At 39.8% G+C, this 25,006-nt stretch overlaps 1 protein-coding gene across 2 annotated transcripts in view; it reads left to right on the forward strand.

The window, feature by feature from the left end:
• Nucleotides 1-25,006, forward strand: part of fstl4 (follistatin-like 4) — a 274,958-nt gene that overhangs the window by 222,834 nt on the left and 27,118 nt on the right. For both annotated transcript variants that reach the window (XM_038708937.1, XM_038708936.1), the window contains 2 exons: nt 9,917-10,083; nt 14,767-14,887. In XM_038708937.1, coding sequence (XP_038564865.1) covers nt 9,917-10,083; nt 14,767-14,887 — 288 coding nt within the window. The remainder of the gene's footprint in view (nt 1-9,916; nt 10,084-14,766; nt 14,888-25,006) is intronic.

Below are 25,006 nucleotides of genomic sequence, written 5' to 3' on the forward strand. Positions count from 1 at the left end.
GTGGATGCATAGAACGAACTGCTGGAGAGTGCATAGTTATTGATAGACCGAGTAAATGGGTGTGCATGTATATCCAGTATGATATTTAATATGACATTTATTCAGTATGTCACTGTGCTTGGAACTTGGATGATATATTTCCTGATATGTGAAGCCCATCGGCAGAGCGGCCCACATACTGCATGCACAGTGACACACCCAGATCATTTGTATGTATACTGTGTGATCTCAGCAGGAGTCCTGTCTCCCTACATGTACTGTACAAACCCACCAGTCTCATTGTGTTCACGGAGGTAATTATATGCAGTCATGTAGTGGTGTGTGTTGCTTCTTTTCTATTTCAAAGGAAGATTATATTTTCAGTATAACTCAGTTGCTTAATGTGAAGAACTACTTTGATTTTTCACGTATCTGTACAGTTTCTCAATTTAATAAAAAAAAATAATACTGTATATTGACTGTAGATAACATTTAGGGCTGGATGATATGGACAAAAATGTTATCGCGGTAAAAAGTTTCATATTTTTCGGTATCAATAATTATCATGATAATTATCAAATCGTTATTTCTTTAGAGTTTAAAGGTTGATTTCTGCTCCTGAGTGAAAATTGAAGAAACCTGATGGTTAATTTAAACTCTTCTTTATTGTCAACACTTGATGCCAAACAGTAGATCACTTCACAAATCTGAGGTAGAACATTCAAAACAATTCTGATAAACCTTATTACCTTACCTACCAAAATAAACATCTTAATAAAAATGATGTTCTAATTTGTGTATAATTCAAGTGAATAAAATAAAAAATATATTAAATATTTATTGAACATTTATTATATTGTTGTTGAAAAAAAAATCGTAATAATTATTGTTATTGGTTTATTATCCAGCTCTAATAACATTTTATCATACTATAATACTCACTCCTACTAAAGCATTCTCTACGCAAAAGACATGTTCCATTATACATTCATAACTCAACAGATGTTTTTAAAAGCTTTAATAAACAATCACTGACCCTAATAGCCTTATTGAACATAAGATAAAACATTTGTGTTTTAGAATTAGATTTTGGCTGTGAGAAAGCATATATATTTTCTTTTATGTATGCATCTGCATCTTCCTTTATATTCTGCATGTCAAAGACACATATGCGCACATATATTAGTACACCTTGATGTACAAACATCTGTAAGCATCACTATACTGTACTACTCATGCTAATGGCTTCAAACACTTTTCCTAATGTTGCAAAGATGATGACCGGTGTCGGGATGTGTCCATGTGATTGGAAGTGTACTCTGTGCACTTTGGCACTCTTTTTGGGTTTGCACTCTGTGAACCTATGTTTAACCACAGCCTGACACACAGTACTATCGTGCTGCATTGCCTGGCGGTCTAAGATTGCCTGCTGCCATGCCTTTTTGGCGGTTGCATAGCAACAATCAATAAGGAAATTATTTTTGTTGCCTGTTTAAAAACAAGACTTTATTTGTGGGCTAACCCAAGTGCGTGCATGACATTGACATGAGGTTACTTTGAATCCTACAAGCCTCCATTGCTTAGTAGTTTGGCTGCTTTGCAGGAACATGTAGGAAGTGTGAAGGCGGCTAAATCAAGCCCACTTACTGTAGCAGCTGCTTTTCACTTAGTGATGAAATTAATGATTAATGCCTGAATCAGGATATTTTTTTCATGACAGTCAAATATGAATAATCAGTGCATATATTTGCATACATGACATATGAAGGGAGGAGGCTGTAGTTGTCAAGTGACTGACACAACCTCCCACTGAGGCTAATATTCAGAGAGAGAGAGGGTGTAAGAAATGGAGAGAGAGAGCACACTGGTTTTGTTATGTGGGGTGTCTAAAGTGTTACTGTCACCAGCCCAAAGCAGTAAAAACTTCATTCACCAAAAGAGTGTTCATGTGTACCTCTGCGTTTGCCCTTTCAGTTGTAGCAAGAGGCATCAGATGGGCTCAAACACTACAGACTAATCCAGAGAAGAAGGTGACGTAAACAAGTAGTAATTACTGTGGCGGCGTTTCACTGTTGAAACATTGTTGAAACAACTATGGCTAAATGTCTTTAATAACTGTTCGACCAATTTTAACCCAGTTGGAAAAGACCAGTGGTTCTCAAACCTTTTCAGTCACACCCTCCTTCAGAAACTGAAAGAAGATTGTTTCACTATATGAATCCTATTCATGTAATATTAGGCCTACTGAACATCCATGCCCCACCTGCAGTGGCTCTGCCCCAAAAAGCCACAGGCCTCAAATCCATAAAACCTCATGTTCTGTCTAAAACACATACTCTGTGTAGAGTCTTTACAATTTTATACATTTACGATTTTTATTAAATTGTTTTACTACACGGCACTTTCACATCCACCACGTGGTAAAACATTAGGGGTTTTTTCTCCTGTCTGACTTTCACATAGGCTACTCTCATCCGTCAGAGGTGGTAACTGCCGAACATGATCAATCCAAATGTGCAATTTCACTGTCAGTCAAACTGACTTCAGTATGATGATGCCATCACAGTAATGGTGGTGTCGCTAGAGAGAACAACACATAAATCAGATGGTGGATAAGTCTACAGAGAGGGTTATCTGAGGAGAGCCAGGGACAGGATGTTCCCTGACATGCAAAGTGCTGGTTTGCCCTGTGGGGCTGGTTTATAAAGACATTCCTACAGCTACAGGGTCTATTGCCAAAGGCACATTTGCCATATTCAGTAATGCGGCTGACTGAAAGTTTATCACACATGCATTCACTTCAGAAAGACACTGATCTAAGAAGAGCAATGAATTATTTAGTTAAATACCAACTTGGTTTCTATCAAACAATTTTTGTGAATTATGAAGTAGAGAGATTTGAGAATAACATTATAAAATGTATTTAATATTTAAATGGCTTTCTGCCTGGATGAAGCAAATTTTTGTCTAAGAAATTTTTAAACCAAAATAGTCTTATTCACACAGCTCCCTGGTATCCTTCTGAACACCACCAAATGAAAGCCTGTAAGTACCAGCTTAAACTCTTGACTGCAAGTTCTGGTTTAAAAGTGCACCTCCAAACCTACACAGACTTCCTTCAACAATACAAAGATGTTCTTATCACTGCCTGGTCCACCTACTACTCATATCTCATACATTCTGGCTCCACCTACCCCAAGGCTGTTTTCCACAATAAATAAACTTCTCAAACTCAGTGACAACGCCTCCAAATCCTTCATAGTCAACACGTGCAACTAATTTTTTTTAAAACAAAAATTGACACGCTCTACAGTGACCTGCCAGTCCCTGAGGTTCAGTCCTCGGTCCTCTCTCTGTTTGTCTACATGGTCCTCCTTGGCAGCATCATACATCGTCATAGTTTCCACTTCCACTGCCATGCATTTATATGCTATATGCAAACACATATGTGACTGCACCTACTAATCTAAACTCACCATTTCCGAACTGCTTTTAGGTTGTGATTAATGTTGTGTTACATGTTTTTAATGTGTTGCAGTAGTAGTAGTCGTCTGGTTTATTATAAGTAAGAAAGTAAGAGATATTTGGACAAATGGAGGACCATACATATTATTTAGCACAAATGTTGTTTACATGCTGATAATGCTAATCCAACACGTCTTTGTAGTAGTATCCATGTTGATTCCACATTCTGACTTAAGAGCACATGAACACACACTGATGTCGGAAGAACAACTTCACAACTCGGGAAACGGGACCACGCGAGGAGCACATGAATGCACCGTGAACCGTTGGTTGCAGTTTGTAATCCTCACCACTAGATGGTAATGTAAATACATTTGATACGTAATGTAATAGGTCTAGACAGTTTACTTTGGGGCTGTATGAAATTTGTATTGACTTTCTTCCAACCTAGTTCTGATGAGCTAATTGTTTGCTTTAACCATCCTAAATTACATTATATTTTTGAGACATCTCTAAGCCATCACAGTGTAAAATCTGTATGTATGTAACACATCTTCAAGTAATTTATGTTCGCTGCCACCGTTTACCGAATTGTTAGTAGATTTCAGATATACTCACAAGTCTTTGAGCTAGTCAAGTCTCAAGTCACTCGTGGTTATGAGTGTTGTATCACATGCTGCGTTCAATCCAGGCTGCTTATAAAACTGCTTAGCTATAAGGAATTCTGTAAATGTAACCTGTTTTTCACTTACAGAGCACAACCATGTAATGTGCAATGCAATTAAAGACAGCTTATTAACTACTGTAAGTAAACACACGTGGTGTTGTCTTCTCTCACATGTGGCTGCGCGTAGCAGATACGTAGTTGTGTTACGTTGGTAAGTTATAGGTAACGGAGGGAGGGGAATAACCGCAAGCTCATCAGACGTTTCCTAAAATTAAACATTGTTCACGAGTTCCGCACCTCTTGTCCGTGTCAAGTCTGAAGTTGTGGACGAGTCACAAATTGAGTCCGAAGTCACTGAAGAACAGATTGAAACTTAATTATTTTGTTCTGAAAAAATACGCCCACTAAACCACTGGAGTACAAAATACTTATCCTCTACCAATCTATATATTTTTTGGTAAAATATAAAAGGTGTGCATGAATCTAAGTTTGTTAGTCACTTGAGAGAAAGCAGAATTTCCTAGTATGCTGTGCATCACAATATTTTCAGAATAATTTGATTTAATCAAATTATTGTAATTTCTTATTTAATGTTACTATTCTAGTGGGACATTTTTATCGAGTGATTTTGCTTTTTTAACATGGATAGAGCTAATATGCTTTTGAATGGATTTGTTAATTTGCAGGTGAAAAGACATTTAGGTGTGAAGTTGGAAAAATTTAAGGATTTTATATGTCTAGGTTACATACAACTGTGGTTTCAACATCATTTAAGTCGCTAAATTTATAGTGAGAACCTGTTACTCACTGAAATACAGTAGTTTAAATCATTTTCATTACACAAATCAACAATTTTATGCTTACTGGGTGCCTGCAAGCTTGTTTTCTTGCTTCCTGGCCCTGCTCACATGACTCCTAACAGCCCGCTTCTTCACAATAACCCTCTTTCCATCTGTCCATTCTTTCTCTATCTCGTCCTTGCTCTATGCCCTTCGCTACCTCTCTTTTTCCCTCTTCTAGTCTATAGTCGGGACGTTATCTGTGTTACCCTCTAAAAAAGTCATGGTGTTCTCCTCTGCTTGATGTCTTACTCCAGCTCACGAGAGGCTGGTCTCATAAAAGTGGAAAGGGACAACTCTCTGAGCTGCAGTCTTGAGCTCACCACATTAGTTATTCCCTGGGAGATCTTCTACGTGCTCTGCATCAAATTTGTGTCTCTTCCTGTCTCACATGGACACACATTTTTACTCTATTATTCCCCTGCATCTTCTCGGCCCATCTTTCAGGCATGTCTTTCTTTCTTTTTGTTTAACATTCTTTTTCTCTCCCATTTGAGCTCACATTTTCTGTCTTTTCTTTCTCCTCGCACTTGTTTTATTCACCCTATTTTTCTGTCATTTAAATCCTATCCTTGTCCCTCCCTCTGTCTCTATATCTACTTCCAAATATTTGGCCTTGCTCTCTCTTCTTTCCCCCCCTCTCTCCTTTTCTTACTTTCTCACTGTACTGTATATCCCTCCAGAGCTGGATACAGAAACCTCCCAGTTGGCCCTGTCAGCCCGTCCACAGTTAGCAGGGCTGATCGATCAGTGGAGCTCCTGAATTCCCCTGAAAGTTAATTACTAAGTTACACATTGGAGCTATTTTGGGAAAAGGGGGGGAAACTGTAGGAATCATTAGCTAGGTAATGTCATGACAACCTTCCGCAGCAAGCCAGGGCAGAGCAGGCGCTGCCTGTGGATATGCAATTTGTCTGGGTCATCTGAGAATGGAACAGAACATGGGAGGATGTTCAGATAGATTTTTATAGAGTTGCTTTTAAATTGGAAGTAATGTTTGTGTTTGAGTTGAACCTTGGTATAGCTATTAAAGCTAGGGTCCAACGCCTGCATCTTTAATTATTCAGTGATCAGATAGGATTTCATGTAGGTGTGTAGTTCTTCTCTGGCTTATTTTTGTTAAAACAAGATTCAGTAATGCATTTGAAATGTTGGACTCGTTTAAAAGTGGTGAACAAAAGACAGATATGTCACACAAAAAACACACACTTGAAAAATGTTTGAAATAAGAAAATAAATAAAGTCTAACATACATTATTTTTTTAAACTTAAAAAGTTACAAGCATAAAAGGGCACATTTGACTTAAACATGATCGTTTGGGTTTCCAAAACAGCTGGTGGTACCATATCATTGGATGGACTATGGTAGCTCTTTAAAAAAGTAAGCATTTTCCATATAATCCCTAGCTATCAACACCTTTTTTTGACTAAAGGAACATTTCTTTTCTTGGTCTTATAACTGTAATCTCAGTGGGTTGAGTTCAGATGGTATCAGGATTAATTTCATGGTGTCAGCATTAATGTCACTACTGGTCCATCTTTCACAAAGGTAGATGTTTTTATTTGTTTTTTCACTATAGCCTTTCTGCCAGACATTAAAAGTGTGGACTAATACATCAGCAGGAAGTTTGATAGTTTCAACTGACCTCAAAAGAAGGGTTGGCAGACTGGTTGCTGGAAATACGAACACAACTGCCCATTTTGAATTGATTAAACATCTCCTATTTGATTTGGTATGTAGACAGCAGTGTTATAGCCCGGCATCAGGGGCTTTGAGCTGAAGGTTATCTTATCATAGCAGTAAGCGCTCCTTCACAACAAAGTAAAATGAAGGTATTCATTCCAAAACCAGATAAACACAGTGCTATCTGAAACTCAGTATTTCAATATTTCAAAACCATACGTGACTCATTCCTCAAAAACACAGCTGTAAGGTACACAAAAGTCTCAAGATGATGCATAACTTTAATAGTAAATTGTAAGAGCAGGTATGTGACTCTAAATTCCAGATGCTTATTTTGTGTGTCAAAATCAGTGACTCAAGATTACTGTCCCAACTACATTGTGCCTCATCTATACCTACTGTAGCTCTAGCACCTCCATCCTTCACAGTAGCCAGTGTTTTATCCTCCATAGTATAGTCACTAATTACAGCTTGTAATTCTGCTCTGACTGAACTTTAAAGAGACAATCCTTGCCAGAAGAATTTTAAAGTTTTATCCCTGCTTCTCTACCTTTTTAAAAGGATCAATATTAAGTCACCCTAGATGTATATCTGAACAGTCAACTGCTGCAGAAAGACACGGCAAACTGTGCAGGTCTTACTTCCGTGCACTGTATTAAAGTTAATGTGAGCAGTGCTCTGGTTGAAATTCACAGCACCACCCTGAAACCACCCCTCGAAGCCATGTCAGATCAATGCACTTCATCCCTCCCTTCATCTGCCCACATGGCACTCAAAGCCTGTTCTGCCACACAAATTACTGTTCTGCTGAATTATAACTTTGTTGGACCTGGCAGTGTACTGTACCCAAGGCATTCTGAAATATCACTGACAGACTGAGCTGTCAGCCCGGATACATCTATCACCTGGAGAGCAATGTGGACCAGACAGCTAATATCCAGGGGTCTTTTACAACAGCGTGTGTCTGGATCTGGACAGGAAGTCCCCCACAAACATTTCAAAGTCTGTTAGCCATCTACTTGAAGTCTGTTTTGACAGTGAAATATTGTCCCTTGTGGATGTTGAAATGAAAGTTTGTGGTGAGACCGGCCTTTACACTGTTGTTCAGTCATCAACTGCAGGTCTTAAAAGCCAGTGTTATGTTAAGTTTATGTTTTGTTCATATAGATTTGTGTGCCATTATAGGTTGTGATAGGTTTGATAGGTTGTGTTGCCTAGAGAGGATGCACAAGCCAGTAGTCAGAAACTCAAAAGTTTCTTAGCACAAACATGATGGTGGTAGATAATGGAAGAGAAATGTAAGTTGCATCAAAAATAAAATCAACTTACTGTAGTTTATTCTGAAACAGCTCTGCAGCTCTTTTTGTGATCTTAGAGCAGCTCTGAGCTAACTAGCTAACGGCAGCTACAGTTAGCGGGTACGCGATTTAACAACAAGTAAAGCTATCAGTCCATCAGTAGAGCTGGAGGACATCAGAGAGAACACCAGAAAGAATTTTAGTTGGCGATGGTGCAGTGGATAAGACTATGCCTTTGGTGTGAGAGACCCGGGTTCAATCCCCCACTGTGACCCATCCACCATTGTGTCCCTGAGCAAGACACTTAACCCCTAGTTGCTCCAGAGGTGTGCAGCCTCTGACATATATAGCAATTGTAAGTCGCTTTGCGTAAAAGCGTCAGCTGAATGAATAAGTTTATATGTAGTTTCACCAAAAAGTTGTGTTTTTGTACAGTAATTGGTGAGAAACACTGTGCATCTATCATTTTTCCAACTTAATTCATGTCTCATTTGTGGTCTAATAAACAGTAAATTCATCAAATTCAGGTTAAAAACAACAACTCATTTGGTCTTTTCAAATGGAAATTATCTATGTGTTTATTTGCTTATAGAGCAGGGTAGTGAGATCCGATCACATATGGAGACACATTCTGATGCCAGGTGTGAACTGCTATCCACTTGTGATCGGAACACCTGAGACGCATGTGAATGCCAGAAGTGAAGTGGGCCATTGTTTGTGGCTAATAAGATTGGTTGTAGTAAACAGCAGCAACACCCAAATCAGCTGGTTAAAATCACATACATATATACACCATTACCTAATGGTGTATTTCTTTACAACATCTGAAACCACCTCCGAAAAATTATGTTCTCACAGTGACCATATTTAACGCCGGTTTGATATTTTCAAGAAGCAAATTTTATTTTGACAACAATTACTAACTTTCTTTTGAAAACCATAATTATCAGTACATACATCAGAATATAATGTTTATGTAAATAGTGGAATATTACATTTGGCATGATTAACATGATATGTTTTATTTCCAAACATAATGCCACATTTTAGTTTTCCTGCTTTTTTGTTTTTTTCATATCAGATCCTAAAAGATGGAAACATTCTTTAATAATATTTTAACAATATTTTAGTACTAAACAGTCATGTAGCAAGTGCAGTTAATAGTATTAGTCCAGTAAATGCGCTGTGTGTGTATATTTGTGATTTGCACAGTGTTACACTTAGATGGCTCCATTCAGATTTCGATCCAGGTGTCTGTCTCCTTATTTAATGACCCAAGTGTTATCCTGTCCCCAGCTAATATTGACCCAGGGTCACACACTGACATACATCATGTCAGTGCCCACGTGCTTTAACTTCGCATTCAGTCACTGGCATACTTCATGCTCTTCTTCCAATTTTATACTTTGTGATAAATTTAATAGTGAGACCACATGGCACACACTCTATACTTTGCTGCAAAGACACTGATTTTATGTCTACTTAAAATACTGGGCTCAATGTAAGTTTAAACTGACAACAAGAAAAAGATTCAGTTTCCAGATTATAACTGTGACTTTAGATTTTGCGCTTGGCCACACAGCTTGGCGACAGGTACTATTTATGGTGCCAAGGGGAACCAGTGAAGAATAATTCTTAATTTGCCGTAAAGGTGAATTGAATTGGATGGCCATTTCAGTGAACATAAATTTCCCTTAATGAGAAGAATGATATTTGGCTAGCTGTGTGTCCTCTGACACGCAGTCTTTTTTCATACTGGATATCCTTCACTCCCGGACAGCTGTTTATCCTCCCCGGTCCACTAGTAATGAGATGGATGCTTAGAAATGTATTAAGCTTGGCTACAGTTCCACTACATCAGCACACTCGTTCTGATTTGTGATTTTCTCTGCCATCCTTTTTTCTCCTTCTTCCTCCATCTTCTCATTTGTCTGTCGTCTACACGTTATTTGCCTTTCTGACGTCCATACTCTCATTCTAACAGAGGTTGTGCAGCTGAGCCTGGCGGAGGACCAGCAGATCAGCGTCTCCACGGTAACAGTGGGCCTAAGTGCCGTCCTTACCTGTGCTATCCAGGGGACATTGCGCCCGCCAATCATCTGGAAGAGGAACGGCATCATACTAAACTTCTTGGACCTGGAGGACATCAACGTGAGTGCATGTTGTTGTTTCTCCATCAAGGTTGATGCTATAGTTTGTTGCTGTTGGTGATGATGAAGGTATGTGTTTCTCAAACACGTGCTATGCCTAATGAATAACTTAGGTTGGTTGGTTGTTACTGGTTTATAAGCTTGGAGTTTTTTAAGCAAAAAGTATGTATGCGTATATGTAGTGAGGGTTGTCTTAGCCCTTATCTTTCTGGTTATGACAACATCACTGCTTATGTATACTCAATTGATCCCATAATGAATACTATTAAAGCAGTATTAATAGATTTTTGGCGACAAGGGGCAAAAGAACTCCAAAACAACCCACACACACATACGCAGCCCGGATATATTTAAGCTGTCACGGCTGATGTGTTTGCAAACATAAGAGCAACATTATCATCCCATTGCGATTGTGTTCGTGTTCTCACTCTCCTTATAACTCTTGATTCGCTCCACTAACTCTTAAAAAAAAGTATTTATTTCGTTCGCTGCTGTAAATGTTCAGCCCTCTTCACCAGCTAGTTGCTAACTTTCTCTCTGCAGTTAAGGGCTATACAGGTAGTGTACAGTCAGAGTTTGTTTGCTGATAACAGCCAATTCCTGCTGCTGGACATGATGGATGATGAGAGCGATTGAATCATACAGTAAATTTACTGCAAACCCAAAGCATTGAGCTACTCATTCACTATGAGTGACCCCTTTAACATTACACAAACCACTAAGTTAATATTATTTATACAGAACATATTTATGAATGTAGATCTATGTCGTGATCCTGAGTAGAACCTCTTTTTAAAATGCTTGAAACCCATAAAAGATGGTGTGCATGCTTACCACCCTAAGGTGTGTTTGTTTTCAAAATGTTTCTTTCTAGAAATATAATTGGACCGCTTCATTAATATTTATTAATATTTATATTTATAAGCTACAGCAGCAAGTGGCCACAGTTGGGGGGCTCCTCATATTGATTGAAAACAAGTAGTCTATAAACACCTTTTAGAAATGAGAAAATCACATTGCTGCTTAAAAGTGTTAAGAGCTCTGGGAGTTTTTCCCGCTAATTTTAAATTCTGAACACATTGCAGCACATGTGCAGCTGGTGCACTTGTATTTTGAGATTCCGCACCTGCGCAGTTTTTTTGGGTGCACACTGACATCCACATGGGCCTTCACAGAATTCGTCAGATGATGAAATGTACATAGTGCGGACCTACTTGGACGTCAAAACCATCACTTGGCTTTAAGCAAGAGAGGAAATGAGAAAGGAATAGTAGCAAGAAAAAAGTCAAGGATCAAACAATAAGGTTTTACTCCCAAGCCCTCTCCATGAATCAGGAGAATTATAACTTGCTCAGTGCTTTATGAAGTATGTGGCTATGCTACTGTTTAGACTAATCTGCTCAGGTGACAGCACAGCACTGGCCTTGCTTTACCCACCACCGGATCACAATTCACTAATTGCATGTTAATGAGCGGCCTTGTTGGTCTGCTGTGATGATGAGCAGATAAACAATGTCAAGTGTTAAGGTGGAGACTGGAGGAGAGGTGATGGCAACAGAGGTCCCGCAGGCTCTAGACCGTGCATAATGAATTTACACAGAACACAGTGAGAGAGGAGCCCCGTCTGTGTTTGACTTTATTTTTCAGTCAAATCAAAGATGATGAAAGTAAAAGTCCCTAAATTAATGAAAGAAAATTATCATGTGTTGACTGGATGTCAAATAGGGCTGCAACTAGCGATCATTATTTTGTTGATTAATGGATTAGTCTATAAAATGTTGATCACTGTTTCCAAAAGCCCAAGAAGACATCCTCAAATGTTTTGTTTTGTCCACAACCCAAAGATGTTCACTGTCATAGGAGTAAAAAATATATATAAGAAAATATTTACATTTAATATTTATTTATTTAATAATTGACAACTAATCACTTATTTGATTAATCATTGCAGCTCTAATGTCAAAGCCAGAAAGAAGAATAAGAGTTGAACGAATGTCAACTTTTTGTGGCCAGTTGGTCAATTTTGCCAGTTGAGCCAGTTTTTGTATTTCAATAGACGTCCTGGCTTAATAAAGGATAAATACAAATGGAGTACAAAATGGGTTCTTGTCTGTTAGAATAGTAGATGTGCAGCAAAATAAGGGGAAGATGACGACACCAGAAAAAAAGAATGACGAAAAATACAGTAACCGTGAAAACAATACGGGACTTGTGTTCTTGTTTTCTTCTATGTCGTTCTTTTTTTTTTTTGTCCAACATTTTTAAGATTGTTAAGGTCAACTTTAAACAATGTAGGTCAATAAAGAGACGAGGGAGGGAAACTTATATACATCCCTCCATCCCTCCATTTACTATAGCCGCTTATCATTTAAAGGGTCGTGGGGGGCTAGAGCAGCTGACATTGGGCGAAAGGCGGGGTGCACCCTGGACAAGACGCCAGTCTATCACAGGGCCTTAGTTTTCTGGCAAAGTCCTTTCAACACACCGTTTTCCTCCATTGAACTGTGTTTAATGGAAACAGGCTTGTTTTCAGAAGTTTCATTCGACAATGATTGAAATCTTTCTGCACGTTGGCATATAACCCCTCAGCCCGAGAGCTACATTACAGTCTGTCTCATTTGACTGTTCTCTCCCAGCCGCTCTCTGGTCTTTGTTACCCTTCTGTCTGTCTCTGCCCACCTTCTTCTCCACTCTACTGTTTTCATTACATTTCTTCCTCTCTGTTTTCTGAGTAGAGCTATGTTCTCCAAAAGTAACTGCACTGTGTATGTTGGATAGTTTAGTCCTGCCTCACCAGGTCTGATTGGAAGAGAGCAAAAGGACAAGCAGTACTACAAACAGGTGTAGACAGAACATCAATATAATCAGCTATAGCTGCCTAAACTGTACCCACTGTTGTCCATCATTGTGCATTTGAGAGAGATTGGAAACTGATTCACTCAGAAATGAAATCAATTATGTATATTTCCTATTTAAACAATTACTACACAGCTACTTTCAGTGTAAACATTAAATGAATGTGGCTCTGAAGTTTATTGCATCATTACTATTGTGGATTATGAAAAGGCAGTGATGATTACTATTGGCGAATAGGTCAAAGGACATAAATGTAGTTTTGCTTTCCAGATGTATTGACTTGATTAATTTGAATGTGGCCACTGGCCATCCTCATCTATAATTCTTCCACTGCTCTTTCCAATACAAAAGCATATAATTTAGCCTCAAAAGTTAACGATTCCCATTATGTTAAGATGAGCTCCAATTCACATGAATGTCTTCTTAGTCACTAATGACACCAGCCAAGCAGACTGTAGCTGTATCTTAATCTGGTTGGCTAGTTTGGGACAGTTTCAGTTTGAGAAAATACAACATTAACAAATACACATACAACAGAACATTATTACTGATTCTGTGTCAATACCCCCTTACTTACAGTTATATTACAGCCAAGCACACCTGCAGAGCAGTTAGCAGCTGCACATTAAACTCCTATAATGACCTTAATATCAAGTCTTATCTTTTACCTGTAAGACTAACATTTCAGTGCCCTTGATGATCATCTGTGACATAAAAATATCAGATTAGCACACAGTCAGATAAATAAAACCCTTATCACCCTTGCCCATGTCCATTGCAGTTTGGTTTGAAACTAATTTAAAGCCTACCAAAAAAGTCTGACTATATGAAGTTAGAATCAGGGGCATCTCAATTGACGATCCAAATAAATAACATTCAGGAGACGGTCCTACTGGATTCCCCCTTTTTTCACAGGAACCACAAAGAGACTTTAAACTAAATTTATATGCGGCATAACCTGCCAGACATATTACATACTTACTTTTGAATAATAACATACTTTTTAGCCCAAATGGCCTATTCAGCTTTAATTGCCCTCGCTGGTGTAGTTATATCTCTCACCTTAATTGTACAATCTGAACTTTAACGTCTGCCTGAACTTCCCCCGTCTTTCTTACGAGAAAATCATTTCACTTCTTCCTGTCACAAGGCGACCCCCTGTCAGGTCACATTAATTTCTGGAGACTTCAGAAGGAAAGCAGCCGTTTGTGGTTTCCATGTCACAACAGAGCTGCATCAGGACATCTGCTCTGCCACTTGGTGGGACAGCAAACTATTTAATGCCTTAATCCGCCCTAAGCTGTGGCTGGAACCCCCTGGTGACTGCCGCATGCTGCACCAACAACAACCGGCTCCATTCATCAACCTAATGGGCTTTATATTTTTAACCCTTGCCATTTATCAGGCTGAGGCACCGTGATGAGGGGAGAGAGGAGGATCAAATTCCCCAACGCCTGCTTCAGCTCAACAGGGAAACCGTTGATTCATGGTCTCTCTTCCCCTTCACATCACTCTTTTTCTCTCTTGTCTTTTCCCATCATTCCCTGCTGTTGTGTGCCTCCTCTTTCTTCTCCCTGCTCTCTCCAAGCATCCTTATGTATTCTATCAAGCTACCTTCGGTTCTCCCTCACTCCCTGTGGCTCTTTTCTGCCCCCCCCCCCATTCTTTATCACTATTCCCTCTCCTCCACCTCCTGTTCTTTCTCTCCCTTCTTTCATCATGTTCTCCCCCCCCCCCCCCTTTTTCCTATTCTGTTCTTCTTCACCACCATACACGCCTTTTCTTTCTTCACTTAATTTTCCTCTTCCATTTCTTCCTCATGTTACAGGACTTTGGGGACGATGGCTCCCTGTACATCACCAAGGTGACAACAATCCACATGGGGAACTACAGTTGCCATGCCTACGGCTATGAAGACCTCTATCAGACACATGTGCTGCAGGTGAATGGTCAGTAGTGGCTCATTTCTTACTTACAGTGTGGACAAAATGCTTTAGTTTTCTTTGTGCTACTCTCTGGTTCCCCACTGAGGGGATTTTCTTATTGTCTTCTCTATCAGTGAAGAATAGTTAAAAACTGTCTCCAAGGTGTAGCATGTCTAAAACTAGCTATGAATTTTAATACATTTATGAGAAATAATACCCAATTATGAATTTTAATATTCAGAAACTATTAACCATAAAAATCTCTCATTTCGGGGCACCACCGGAGTTATTATCCTAGAGTCTCCAGACCTCTAGGTAGCTTTTAATAATTATACAATTATCTAGCGATATAAAAGGGTGGCTAAAAATAATAAACAATAAATAAACAATGAGAATGGAGGTTCGATTGTGGGAAGCATTTGACTCATACGGCAGAGGAGAACTAATGAAAGTAAGCTATGAGTTTAGGAGTTAAAAAGACAATATTAACATTATGGGACATCCCTGATCACAGAATGTGTTGTTGGTTCTTACTGCTTGTCGGCGGCCTGCTTTGGCCTGTTGCACGGGTCCCACGCTAGCTGTCCGATCCTGGCTTTTTGCTAGGTTCTCACATTCTCCGGGGTTCTCCGTGTCTGAGTGAAGAAAAACCTCAAGGGTTGGCTGTCCTCCATCTGGCAATTCGGCTGTTCTTCAGGTGTCCTTCGTTGCCGCTGGCGAGATCACGTAGCTTGGTCTGACCTCAGTGAAGTTGGCTCGATGAAAAAGCTTAAAAGGGAACTTGGTCGTTCTTTAACTTTAACAAAACAAAAGAAGGAAAGAAAATAAAACAAGTAAAGTTGCTGGAACTGAGGTAAAAATCGATGTCGCGGCACTTCGCGTATGTAGCTTCAAGCGAAACAAAGGCTTTGTTGCGCTGGTCGGAATTCTTAGGGCGTTGCCGGGAGAGGCACGCCGGACGCATGCCGAAGCGTCCAGAGAGCAGAGCGGAAGACGAGCACGAGGAGAAGAGAGCGGGCGACGTCGTGTGTCGCTCTTTCGTGGTCTGGGGCGTGGTTCCCCCAGGGGGCGTTTCCGGTTTCCCAAGGGACTGCCTTTCTAAACTTTTAATGTCTATAAAAGAAAAGGAAAATCTATTTGCGCGTATTATAATCAGATATTTTCCACAATCAAACCTCACTGGTCAAACAGTTGTACCGTTCTAAGTTAAGCATTTGGTAACAGGAAAACAATTGTCAAATTATTGGTCATGATAAATGAGTGACATTTATACATTAACGGCATTTCCGACGATGGTATGTAATACTTATTTCGTCCACTTGGGGGAGCTCAGGTTACATGAGGAAAGTTTAGATTAATCCAAACAATCTTTCCTTAGGAACTGGGGAATTTAGTTATTTAGCCTTAAAATCAAGCCGGCGGAGTATAGTATGACATTTCTTTATCATCATTTCTAAAGGAATTGTGTGAGTAAGTATTGTGAACAAGCATTGGTTACACATAAGGTGACGGAGTGTCCTTAATCTTGCTGAAAATAAAAACACTGCAAAAGTAACTTATTTAGATTCTTTTCAGCACTAATATCAACAACAGATAGCAACAACATGGTAACATAACTACTCAAATGTAATCAAGTAACTAAAAGATTTAATTAAACAGTTAATGCTTTGACACTTTGGAGACTGCAGTCTTTGTTTACACAAAGTTCAGGACGGTCCGTGTTGCTCTGGATTTTGTCACATAGGCGTGAAGGGGTATCCCTTTGATGGGGTAATGAAACACAGAGCAAGGTCAGTTGCCATGGTGGTGTGGGAGGGGGGGGCAGTTTAGGGTTTCCTGCCCCCCTCTAAAGGGGAGTTCTGATAGGCTGTTCAGGGAAATGCTAATCGCTGGTTAATGTCCCTTTTTGTCAGTTTAACAGTCAAGCACCACGTTATCAGGCTTCAGGAATCAAAGGTGCCAGTTTTACGATCAACTGCTCAGGAATAGCACTTAGAGAGAGTGACCTCCACCCCCATTCTGTTGGGGTCTCTTCAGCCGTCTGTTGAAAGTTGATCTCAACCTTCCTGCTCCTCTCTGGGAGAGGAAAAGAGGAATTTGGAGTAGCTCCAAATTTATTTAATATAAAATGCACAAATCCACACTGTTGTCCACTACAAAGGCAATTAAGCCAACATGCTGTTGATTTAAATGTCTGGAAACAACCATAGATACATTAAGTACAGCATTGTCATATGGCAGTGGTTCCCAAACTTTTTTGTCGGGCATACTTCCACAGCCATTTTAGAAGGACTTAAGTGTCCCTCATTGTGCCTTATGCATGAATGATTTCAAGCAATTGTGCTGATATCCATCATGCTGATATCATGAGACAGCTTTTCACCTCGACAAGAAATATCGTCAAGTTTTAATATTGCAAGCTCTCATCACACCCCTAATGTGGATATATAATTTAGTTTTTTTACCAAATATGTTCTATTTTGTCATATGAGCTAAGCTACTCCACAATCTTTCCACATACAGTACCCCTTTGTTAACTGCAGAAGTGTTACCATTTAATGCTGTGAAAGGAGTCACAGTGGTTGTCACATGGGCTGCAGTATTAATGCATTGCATGAATGATTTATGTAAACAAGTGAATAAACAAAACGCTGATTAGGGTTTGTGAGACTTAAAGTATGTTTAGGGCTGCAACTAACAATTACTTACATTGTTGATTCATCTGCCCAATATTTTCTCACATCTGACGATTTGTTGTCTAAAATGTCAGAAAAATGGAATGCCTATGATATTTTCCAAGAGCCAAGTTGATGTCTTTAAATGTCATGTTTTGTCTGACCAGCACTCAAAAAAAACATCAACAAAGATATCAAGTTAACTGTCATGCGTGAACTACTGGTCGGACTCAAAGTCTCTTCAGTCACCTACTCCTTCAGTTCCGCAACAAGGGCCGCAACGGGAAGTCATTCCTGCACACTGCAATTAAAATATACAGTGGCTCCCCTCTGGCCAGGGAGAGGAGACTTATTTCTCCTGAATGACAATTGCACAATGCACATCCTTCTACAGTCATTTGCCCAGATATAGTCAAGGGGACATCTATGTCTTTTTACTTCTACTTGTGTATAGTACATATTTGTAAATTTGTTAATTGTATTTTAATTCTTTATATTTTTTTATGTTTGTTTTTGGTTTTTTTGTAAAAGTCGTGTACCTACCTAGCTATCCACACTGCTCAAAACAATTAAGGGGACTCTTGATCATCACATTATAACATCAAGTCAGGTAAACTTCAGGAATATTTATCGTCCAGTTAGGAAACATAAGTGATTGTGAATCAGTGTCACTTGTTTTGCTTCAAATGAAAGTAACAACAGATGCACTGGAGAGGCATCAACAAGACAACCCTCAAAGGGAATGGTTTTGCAGGCGGAGGCCACAGACAATTGCTCTTTCCCTATTCTTCCTGACTGATAGTTCTGTAGTTTTGCATTTTGCTAGTGTTCTTGTCACTGTTGGTAGCATGAGGTGGTACCTGCAGCACAACCTGAAGAGCATAGAGGAGGTACTAGGAGACAGGCCGTTATATGAGAAAAGCTGGAGATCAATCCAGCAGCAACACCGGTATCTGCTCCTTTGTGAGAGGAAGAACAGGAGGAGCACTGCCCGAGCCATACAAAATAACATCCAGTGGGCTACTCGTGTGCATGTTTCTGACTACACTGTCAGAAACAGACTCCTTTAGGGTGGCATGAGAGCTTGACGTCCTCTAGTGGGATCTGTGCTCACAGCCCAGCACCATGAAGCGTGATTGGCATTTACCAGAATTGGTAGGACCACCATTGGTGCCGTGTTCTCTTCACAGATGAGAGCAGGTCTACACTGAGCACGTGTCAGACATACAAGAGTCTAGAGACACCGTGGTGAACATTATGCTGCCTGCAACATCACCAGCATGATCGGTTTGGCTTTGGGTCAGTGATGGGCTGGGAAGGCATATCCTTAGAGGGTACATACAGACATCCACGGTACCCTGACTGCTGTTAGGTACCAGGGTGAAATCCAGAGCAGTTGTCAGACCTTATGCTGGACACCATCTGCTGCCTCATCAGGATCACGTGGGGGCCATACACACTACTAGTGACTGAATGAGTTGCCGTGATGAATGTCACGCAAGTTGGATCAGCCTTCTTTGGTTATGTGATTTTGTTCTCAACAGATTATACAATGTACAGTAAATATTTTGAACTTTATACTGTTTTGTTCATAGATACCTGATGTGTGATTTGAGTGGTACCTTAAATTTTTTTAGCCGTGTATCTAATTATCTATCTATATATGACAAAGGAAAGCATCAAATCTTCACATTTGAAAAGTTTAAACCATCGAACATTTAGCGTTTTTTCCTGAAAAATGACTGAAACAATAATTCAAATCAAAATATATCAATAGTTTCTCCATATTATGTAGATTTCCTGTATAATTAAGCTGTGCTTTAGTGTAGAAGGTCTTGTTTGGCAAAACAATTTATTTTCCCTACAGATGAAAAGTATCCATAAAGCTGTTACCATAGACTGTATATAAAAATGGATGTAGCGTCCGTGACATCACCCGTTGGTTTCTGAAGAGGCGTTTTGAAGCTCAAAATCACCGGAGCTGGCCGGCGCCATCTTGGCAGCGCGTCACTGCGTGTCACTCCCGGATAACCAAAAATGGGAAAGAGGCGGGCCGTAGGTGGAGCTGAGGTGACATGTTGCAGAAACCACTCGTGCCTAGTTCGAAGTTACCAAGTTAGCTCAGGCTAAGGAGCTAATGCTACTTTGCGATGCTGTACAGTGGAGGTTGGAACCTGCGGCCATGTTGTTACCAGTTTACCGACATTACCAGCTCACAGTCAAGGTAAGACACCAGAGAATATTAAAATAACTCACATATCTGTTATTGACATAATACTTCACAAGGTTTTAAATGCTTTTTAATATATATAGTAACATTATTTTGCAACACTAACGTTAGATTTTGTTGAGACCAACGTTAACAGTTAACTAAGTTATTAATTACCTTAAGTTTACTTAATGTTACAGCTCAAACGAACAATTTCAAGCAAATCAATTAACCCTTTTAACTTTACATACCGTTGGTTACGAGCGGTTACGAGCGGTTACGAGTCGTTTATTTGGACGTCACCTCAGTATGTTAACTTACTAGTAATAAACGTAATAAGCTAGCGGTAGAGTCCTCAGTTACATGATGGAAGCTGTATATCTTGTAAAAGCCATGGCTGCTATCACGTTAATTAATTCCCCACACCGCTATTTTGAGTAACGTTGCTGCTGTTGGCAGGGCTGTGTGGGATTATTGTCTGGAATAGGACACTTGAGAGAGAAAGGTACTTTTTATATTTGTCACAAGATTCTTGTTGAGGTTCTGATGCCTCCAGATCTGGTACTCAAAGCTTAAACTTTGAGTCTAAAATAATGTTGCTAGTCTTGGCTACTGGACATTTGACAGCTGATATAAAATTGTCTGTCTTAAAAGGACAACACAAAAACATTTAAAGACTGTCTCCCTTGTTCCATTTTCTCCCACATATGTGACATAATAGTGCTGTCAACATTAAAACACTGAGGCATCTTTTAGAGGAGCATCTAAAAAAATTAGAATACTGAGGAAAAGTTCATTGTGAGCATCAGAACCAGACAGAGAGTAAAGGCTTCAGAAACCTTTGCAAGTGTTTTGAGTTAGTTGATTAGAGAGCTCTTCTCCAGTGGATATTTCTGTATAATTTATAATACAGAAATGTATGTATTCTAAAAATTTAATACATTTTGAGATAGTGGAGTTTTTATTTCCATGAGCTGTAAACCGTAATGACCAAGATGAAAACAAAAAGGGCTTGAAAGGCTTCGCTTTGTGTAATGAATCTAGAATATATCAAAGATTCACACTGTGGATCAGATGTCCCACCTGGTGCCAGAGAGCTGCAGAGACCTGGAAGCCTTGTTATTGTTGTGGAAGTCTATCTGTTGTCATGGACTGACGTGGAAAGGCGTTCTCTCCTTCTGTTTACTTTGACTTTTAAATATTGTCCATATTTGTATCATAGATCCATTTAAAAAAAAAGATATGGTTTATGGTTCACTTTTATATATATATATATATTAGCACTCCCTGTCTTTACTACTTACTGAAAAGCTAATCGTATACCACAGATAAAACATGAAACATTAAAACTGAACTCTCTGAACATCAGTCTAGTATAAGTTAAAAAGTGAAAATACTCCCAACATGTTTCACATGAAATGTTGAAAATTATGTAGTGTATTTCTATGTGTGCAGGAGTATTTTATCTAACTTATACTTTAATATAAATAAGGAGCCATACACCCAGTAACCACAGACTGTATAACGGAGCCTGAAGTTTGTGAAGAGTGCCTTGTTTGCTGCTCTGATATAAGTCTAGTTTAAACACCGAACAATGTGGGCACATCCAAACCATCCTGTGGGTTAAGTGCTGAAACAAAAAATTGATCTGCACAGAGTAATTATGAATCTCACTAGGTGGTTTTTATTGTGACCTTGCAAACTCTGAGGTCTCAGAGCTGACTGAATGCACATGTAGCAAATAGGTGAGTCTATACAATGTAAGCCACACGAAGTTCTCAGAGGTCGCAATAAATGACACCTCCTACAGGGCTTCAAAACTATTCAGTGTGCAGATAATTCTGTTTTTCACTACAGAGTAACTTCTCAGTCAGTGTCACATTTGTCTCTTAAAGAAATGTCAAAATAAAACAGTATATAACATCAACCTTTCATTTTTTACTTTCTACTAACATATGTAAAATGTTAGCCTATAAATAACATCTTAATATTTTTATTTACAGCTATTAACTACACTGCTCAAAAAAATAAAGGGAACACTAAAATAACATATCCTAGATCTGAATGAATGAAATAATCTCATTAAATACTCCTTTCTGTACATAGTTGAATGTGCTGACAACAAAATCACACAAAAGTTATCAATGGAAATTCAATCTATCAACCCATGGCGGTCTGGATTTGGAGTCACACTCAAAATCAAAGTGGAAAACCACACTACAGGCCGATCCAACTTTGATGTTATGTCCTTAAAACAAGTCAAAATGAGGCTCAGTAGTGTGTGTGGCCTCCACGTGCCTGTATGACCTCCCTGTAACGCCTGGGCATGCTCCTGATGAGGTGGCGGATGGTCTCCTGAGGGATCTCCTCCCAGACCTGGACTAAAGCATCCGCCAACTACTGGACAGTCTGTGGTGCAACGTGGCGTTGGTGGATGGAGCGAGACATGATGTCCCAGATGTGCTCAATTGGATTCAGGTCTGGGGAACGGGTGGGCCAGTCCATAGCATCAATGCCTTCCTCTTGCAGGAACTGCTGACACACTCCAGCCACATGAGGTCTAGCATTGTGTTGCATTAGGAGGAACCCAGGGCCAACCGCACCAGTATATGGTCTCACAAGGGGTCTGAGGATCTCATCTCGGTACCTAATGGCAGTCAGGCTACTACCTCTGGCGAGCACATGGAGGGCTGTGCGCCACCCCACACCATTACTGACCCACCGCCAAACCGGTCATGCTGGAAGATGTTGCAGGCAGCGGAACGTTCTCCACGGCGTCTCCAGACTGTGTGAACCTGCTTTCATCTGTGGCGAATTTGCCAGTCTTTCTCTGGCAAATGCCAAACGTCCTGCACGGTGTTGGGCTGTAAACCCCTGGAGGTCATTTTGCAGGGCTCTGGCAGTGCTCCTCTTTGCACAAAGACGGATGTAGCGGTCCTGCTGCTGGGTTGTTGCCCTCCTACGGCCTCCTCCACGTCTCCTGATGTACTGGCCTGTCTCCTGGTAGCGCCTCCATGCTCTGGACACTACGCTGACAGACACAGCAAACCTTCTTGCCACAGCTCGCATTGATGTGCCATCCTGGATGAGCTGCACTACCTGAGCCACTTGTGTGGGTTGTAGACTCCGTCTCATGCTAGAGTGAAAGCACCGCCAGCATTCAAAAGTGACCAAAACATCAGCCAGGAAGCATAGGAACTGAGAAGTGGTCTGTGGTCACCACCTGCAGAACCACTACGTTATTGTGGGTGTCTCGCTAATTGAGACTAAATTGTGAAATTGATTGTCAGTGTTCCTAAGTGGACAGTTTGATTTCACAGGAGTGTGATTGACTTGGAGTTACATTGTGTTGTTTAAGTGTTCCCTTTATTTCTTTGAGCAGTGTATAATATATTAAGTTTAGATCATACTATTTAAAATTAAAATACGAAACTGATGAATGATTTTATTATGTATAATTAGTTTGATACACTTTATAACAAAGTATTCCTAATACAAAAGCAATAGTTTAATAAATTAAGCTCTTGTCTTGCATTCATGAAAACATCAATATTAAAAGGTTACAAATGTAAAAGTAGTTTTGTATGACTTGAAATGTGTTGAGTTATTATAATGACAGAATCTGTTGATAAGAACCCAGTGTCATAATTTCATGTCAGTAGTGTTCAGGTGTTGTGAGTAAAAAGAAAAGCAGGAGCTGGAAGCTGGAGCTGTTCTCTCCTGAAGAGCTGGACACAGCTAATCACATCTGGAGGGTTCTGCAATCAGCTCCTCTGGCACCTGTAAAGACAACAATGGGTAGACAGTTAAGCAGCTTCTTCCAAAGAGCCATAAAGCTACTGAACTCTGTCATCGCCTCAGCATGATAACCTCTCTGGCATGTGACAGTAATTAGGGGTGGCAATGTGAAATACACTTTTTCCTAATATGTGCAATATACGGTTTGCTGCTGGACACTGTGCAATAATAACTACTCAAGTCAGATGTTATTGAACGTTTATTATAAGGATCTTATTTTATATTTCTTATTGAACTGTACTACCTTTTTTGGCAAATTCTAAAGCACCAAACAAATTCAGAGGTGGCTCTCACACACCTAATTTCTCACTTTAACTAAACCATTGCCCTCGTTACAGCCCAGCTACCTGTCTGCAGGCATAACGCACATTATATGATGACAAAAAAGGTGGATGTAAATCTCTGCAGGTAGCCTACAACAGCTGTTCTGCAGAATTATGCATCCACCTCTTAAGCTTCCAGAAACGTCGCTGATCAAACGCAGTTATCACCTCAGATTGTTTGCTGAATCTCACGGAATACAACATCTTCTAAGTGTATTAACTCATTGATGACTCTGAACTGCCTTTAATATGTACTTAGAATCAATCATCCCCACAGATGAACCCCACAAAGAATAGTATAACGTTACCGTTTTTAAATAGTAACGTTACACTTGGAGGTGCACGGCTCTTCTCGGGAGAGACCGCTAGCTCAAATAGTGGCATCGGTGCTCCTCGGTGTGACAGCAAGCTGAACTTACCAAAGCACTGTCGTGCTCATATTAATTATCTGCATAAAGGTCTTCCTCTCCCCTGCCTTTTAGAATTGAGTTATTTCTAGGCAGCTCCAAAGGAAATCCAGGGAGGAAGAATTTGAAAAATCCCCCCTACCTGTAACAAATACATTTTCTTATTTCTGTGCTTTTGTCTCAGTGTGGCAAAGGGGGGGGGGGGAATTTATTCAATTAAGTCTCTTTCAATTATGAGAGACAATGGGTGTGATTGCTTTGTTTTTCTGAGATGCTAATTGAAAAGAAAAGCGGCTGCATTTTAGACCTTGAATTAAAGAGGGAAAGAGGATGATGGGAAGGGAGTCATGGAGACAGACTAAGGTCCTGAAGGGCAAGTTATCAGGCAAGGGCAATTATCAAATATTTGTGTGGGGGAATCAAGGCATTTCAAGCGTGATGGAACAAGATGAGATAAGGTGGAATGGAAGGGAGCCAAGTGCCACATTAAACTAAGTGGACGGTTTGCATCGTGTTGTATTAAAGCAATAACACCCACGCTATTTTTTTTTTCTGTGACAAGAGGAATGATAGCGCTTCAGCATTGATGAAGTAACCATAGTTGCAGTCTAGTACTCTTTCTATGGTATTATAGTACCCAAGAGCATGGTATAAATGCTCATGAAGAATGTTTCTGGAATGTCAAGTACATAATGTATAAAATGGAAGAAAGGAAGAGTCGCTGTACCAAA

The sequence above is a fragment of the Micropterus salmoides genome, unplaced genomic scaffold, assembly GCF_014851395.1.
Source record: "Micropterus salmoides isolate LMB-PRFRI ecotype aquatic unplaced genomic scaffold, ASM1485139v1 Ms_hic_scaffold_9, whole genome shotgun sequence".
Classification (NCBI taxonomy): Eukaryota; Metazoa; Chordata; class Actinopteri; order Centrarchiformes; family Centrarchidae; genus Micropterus; species Micropterus salmoides.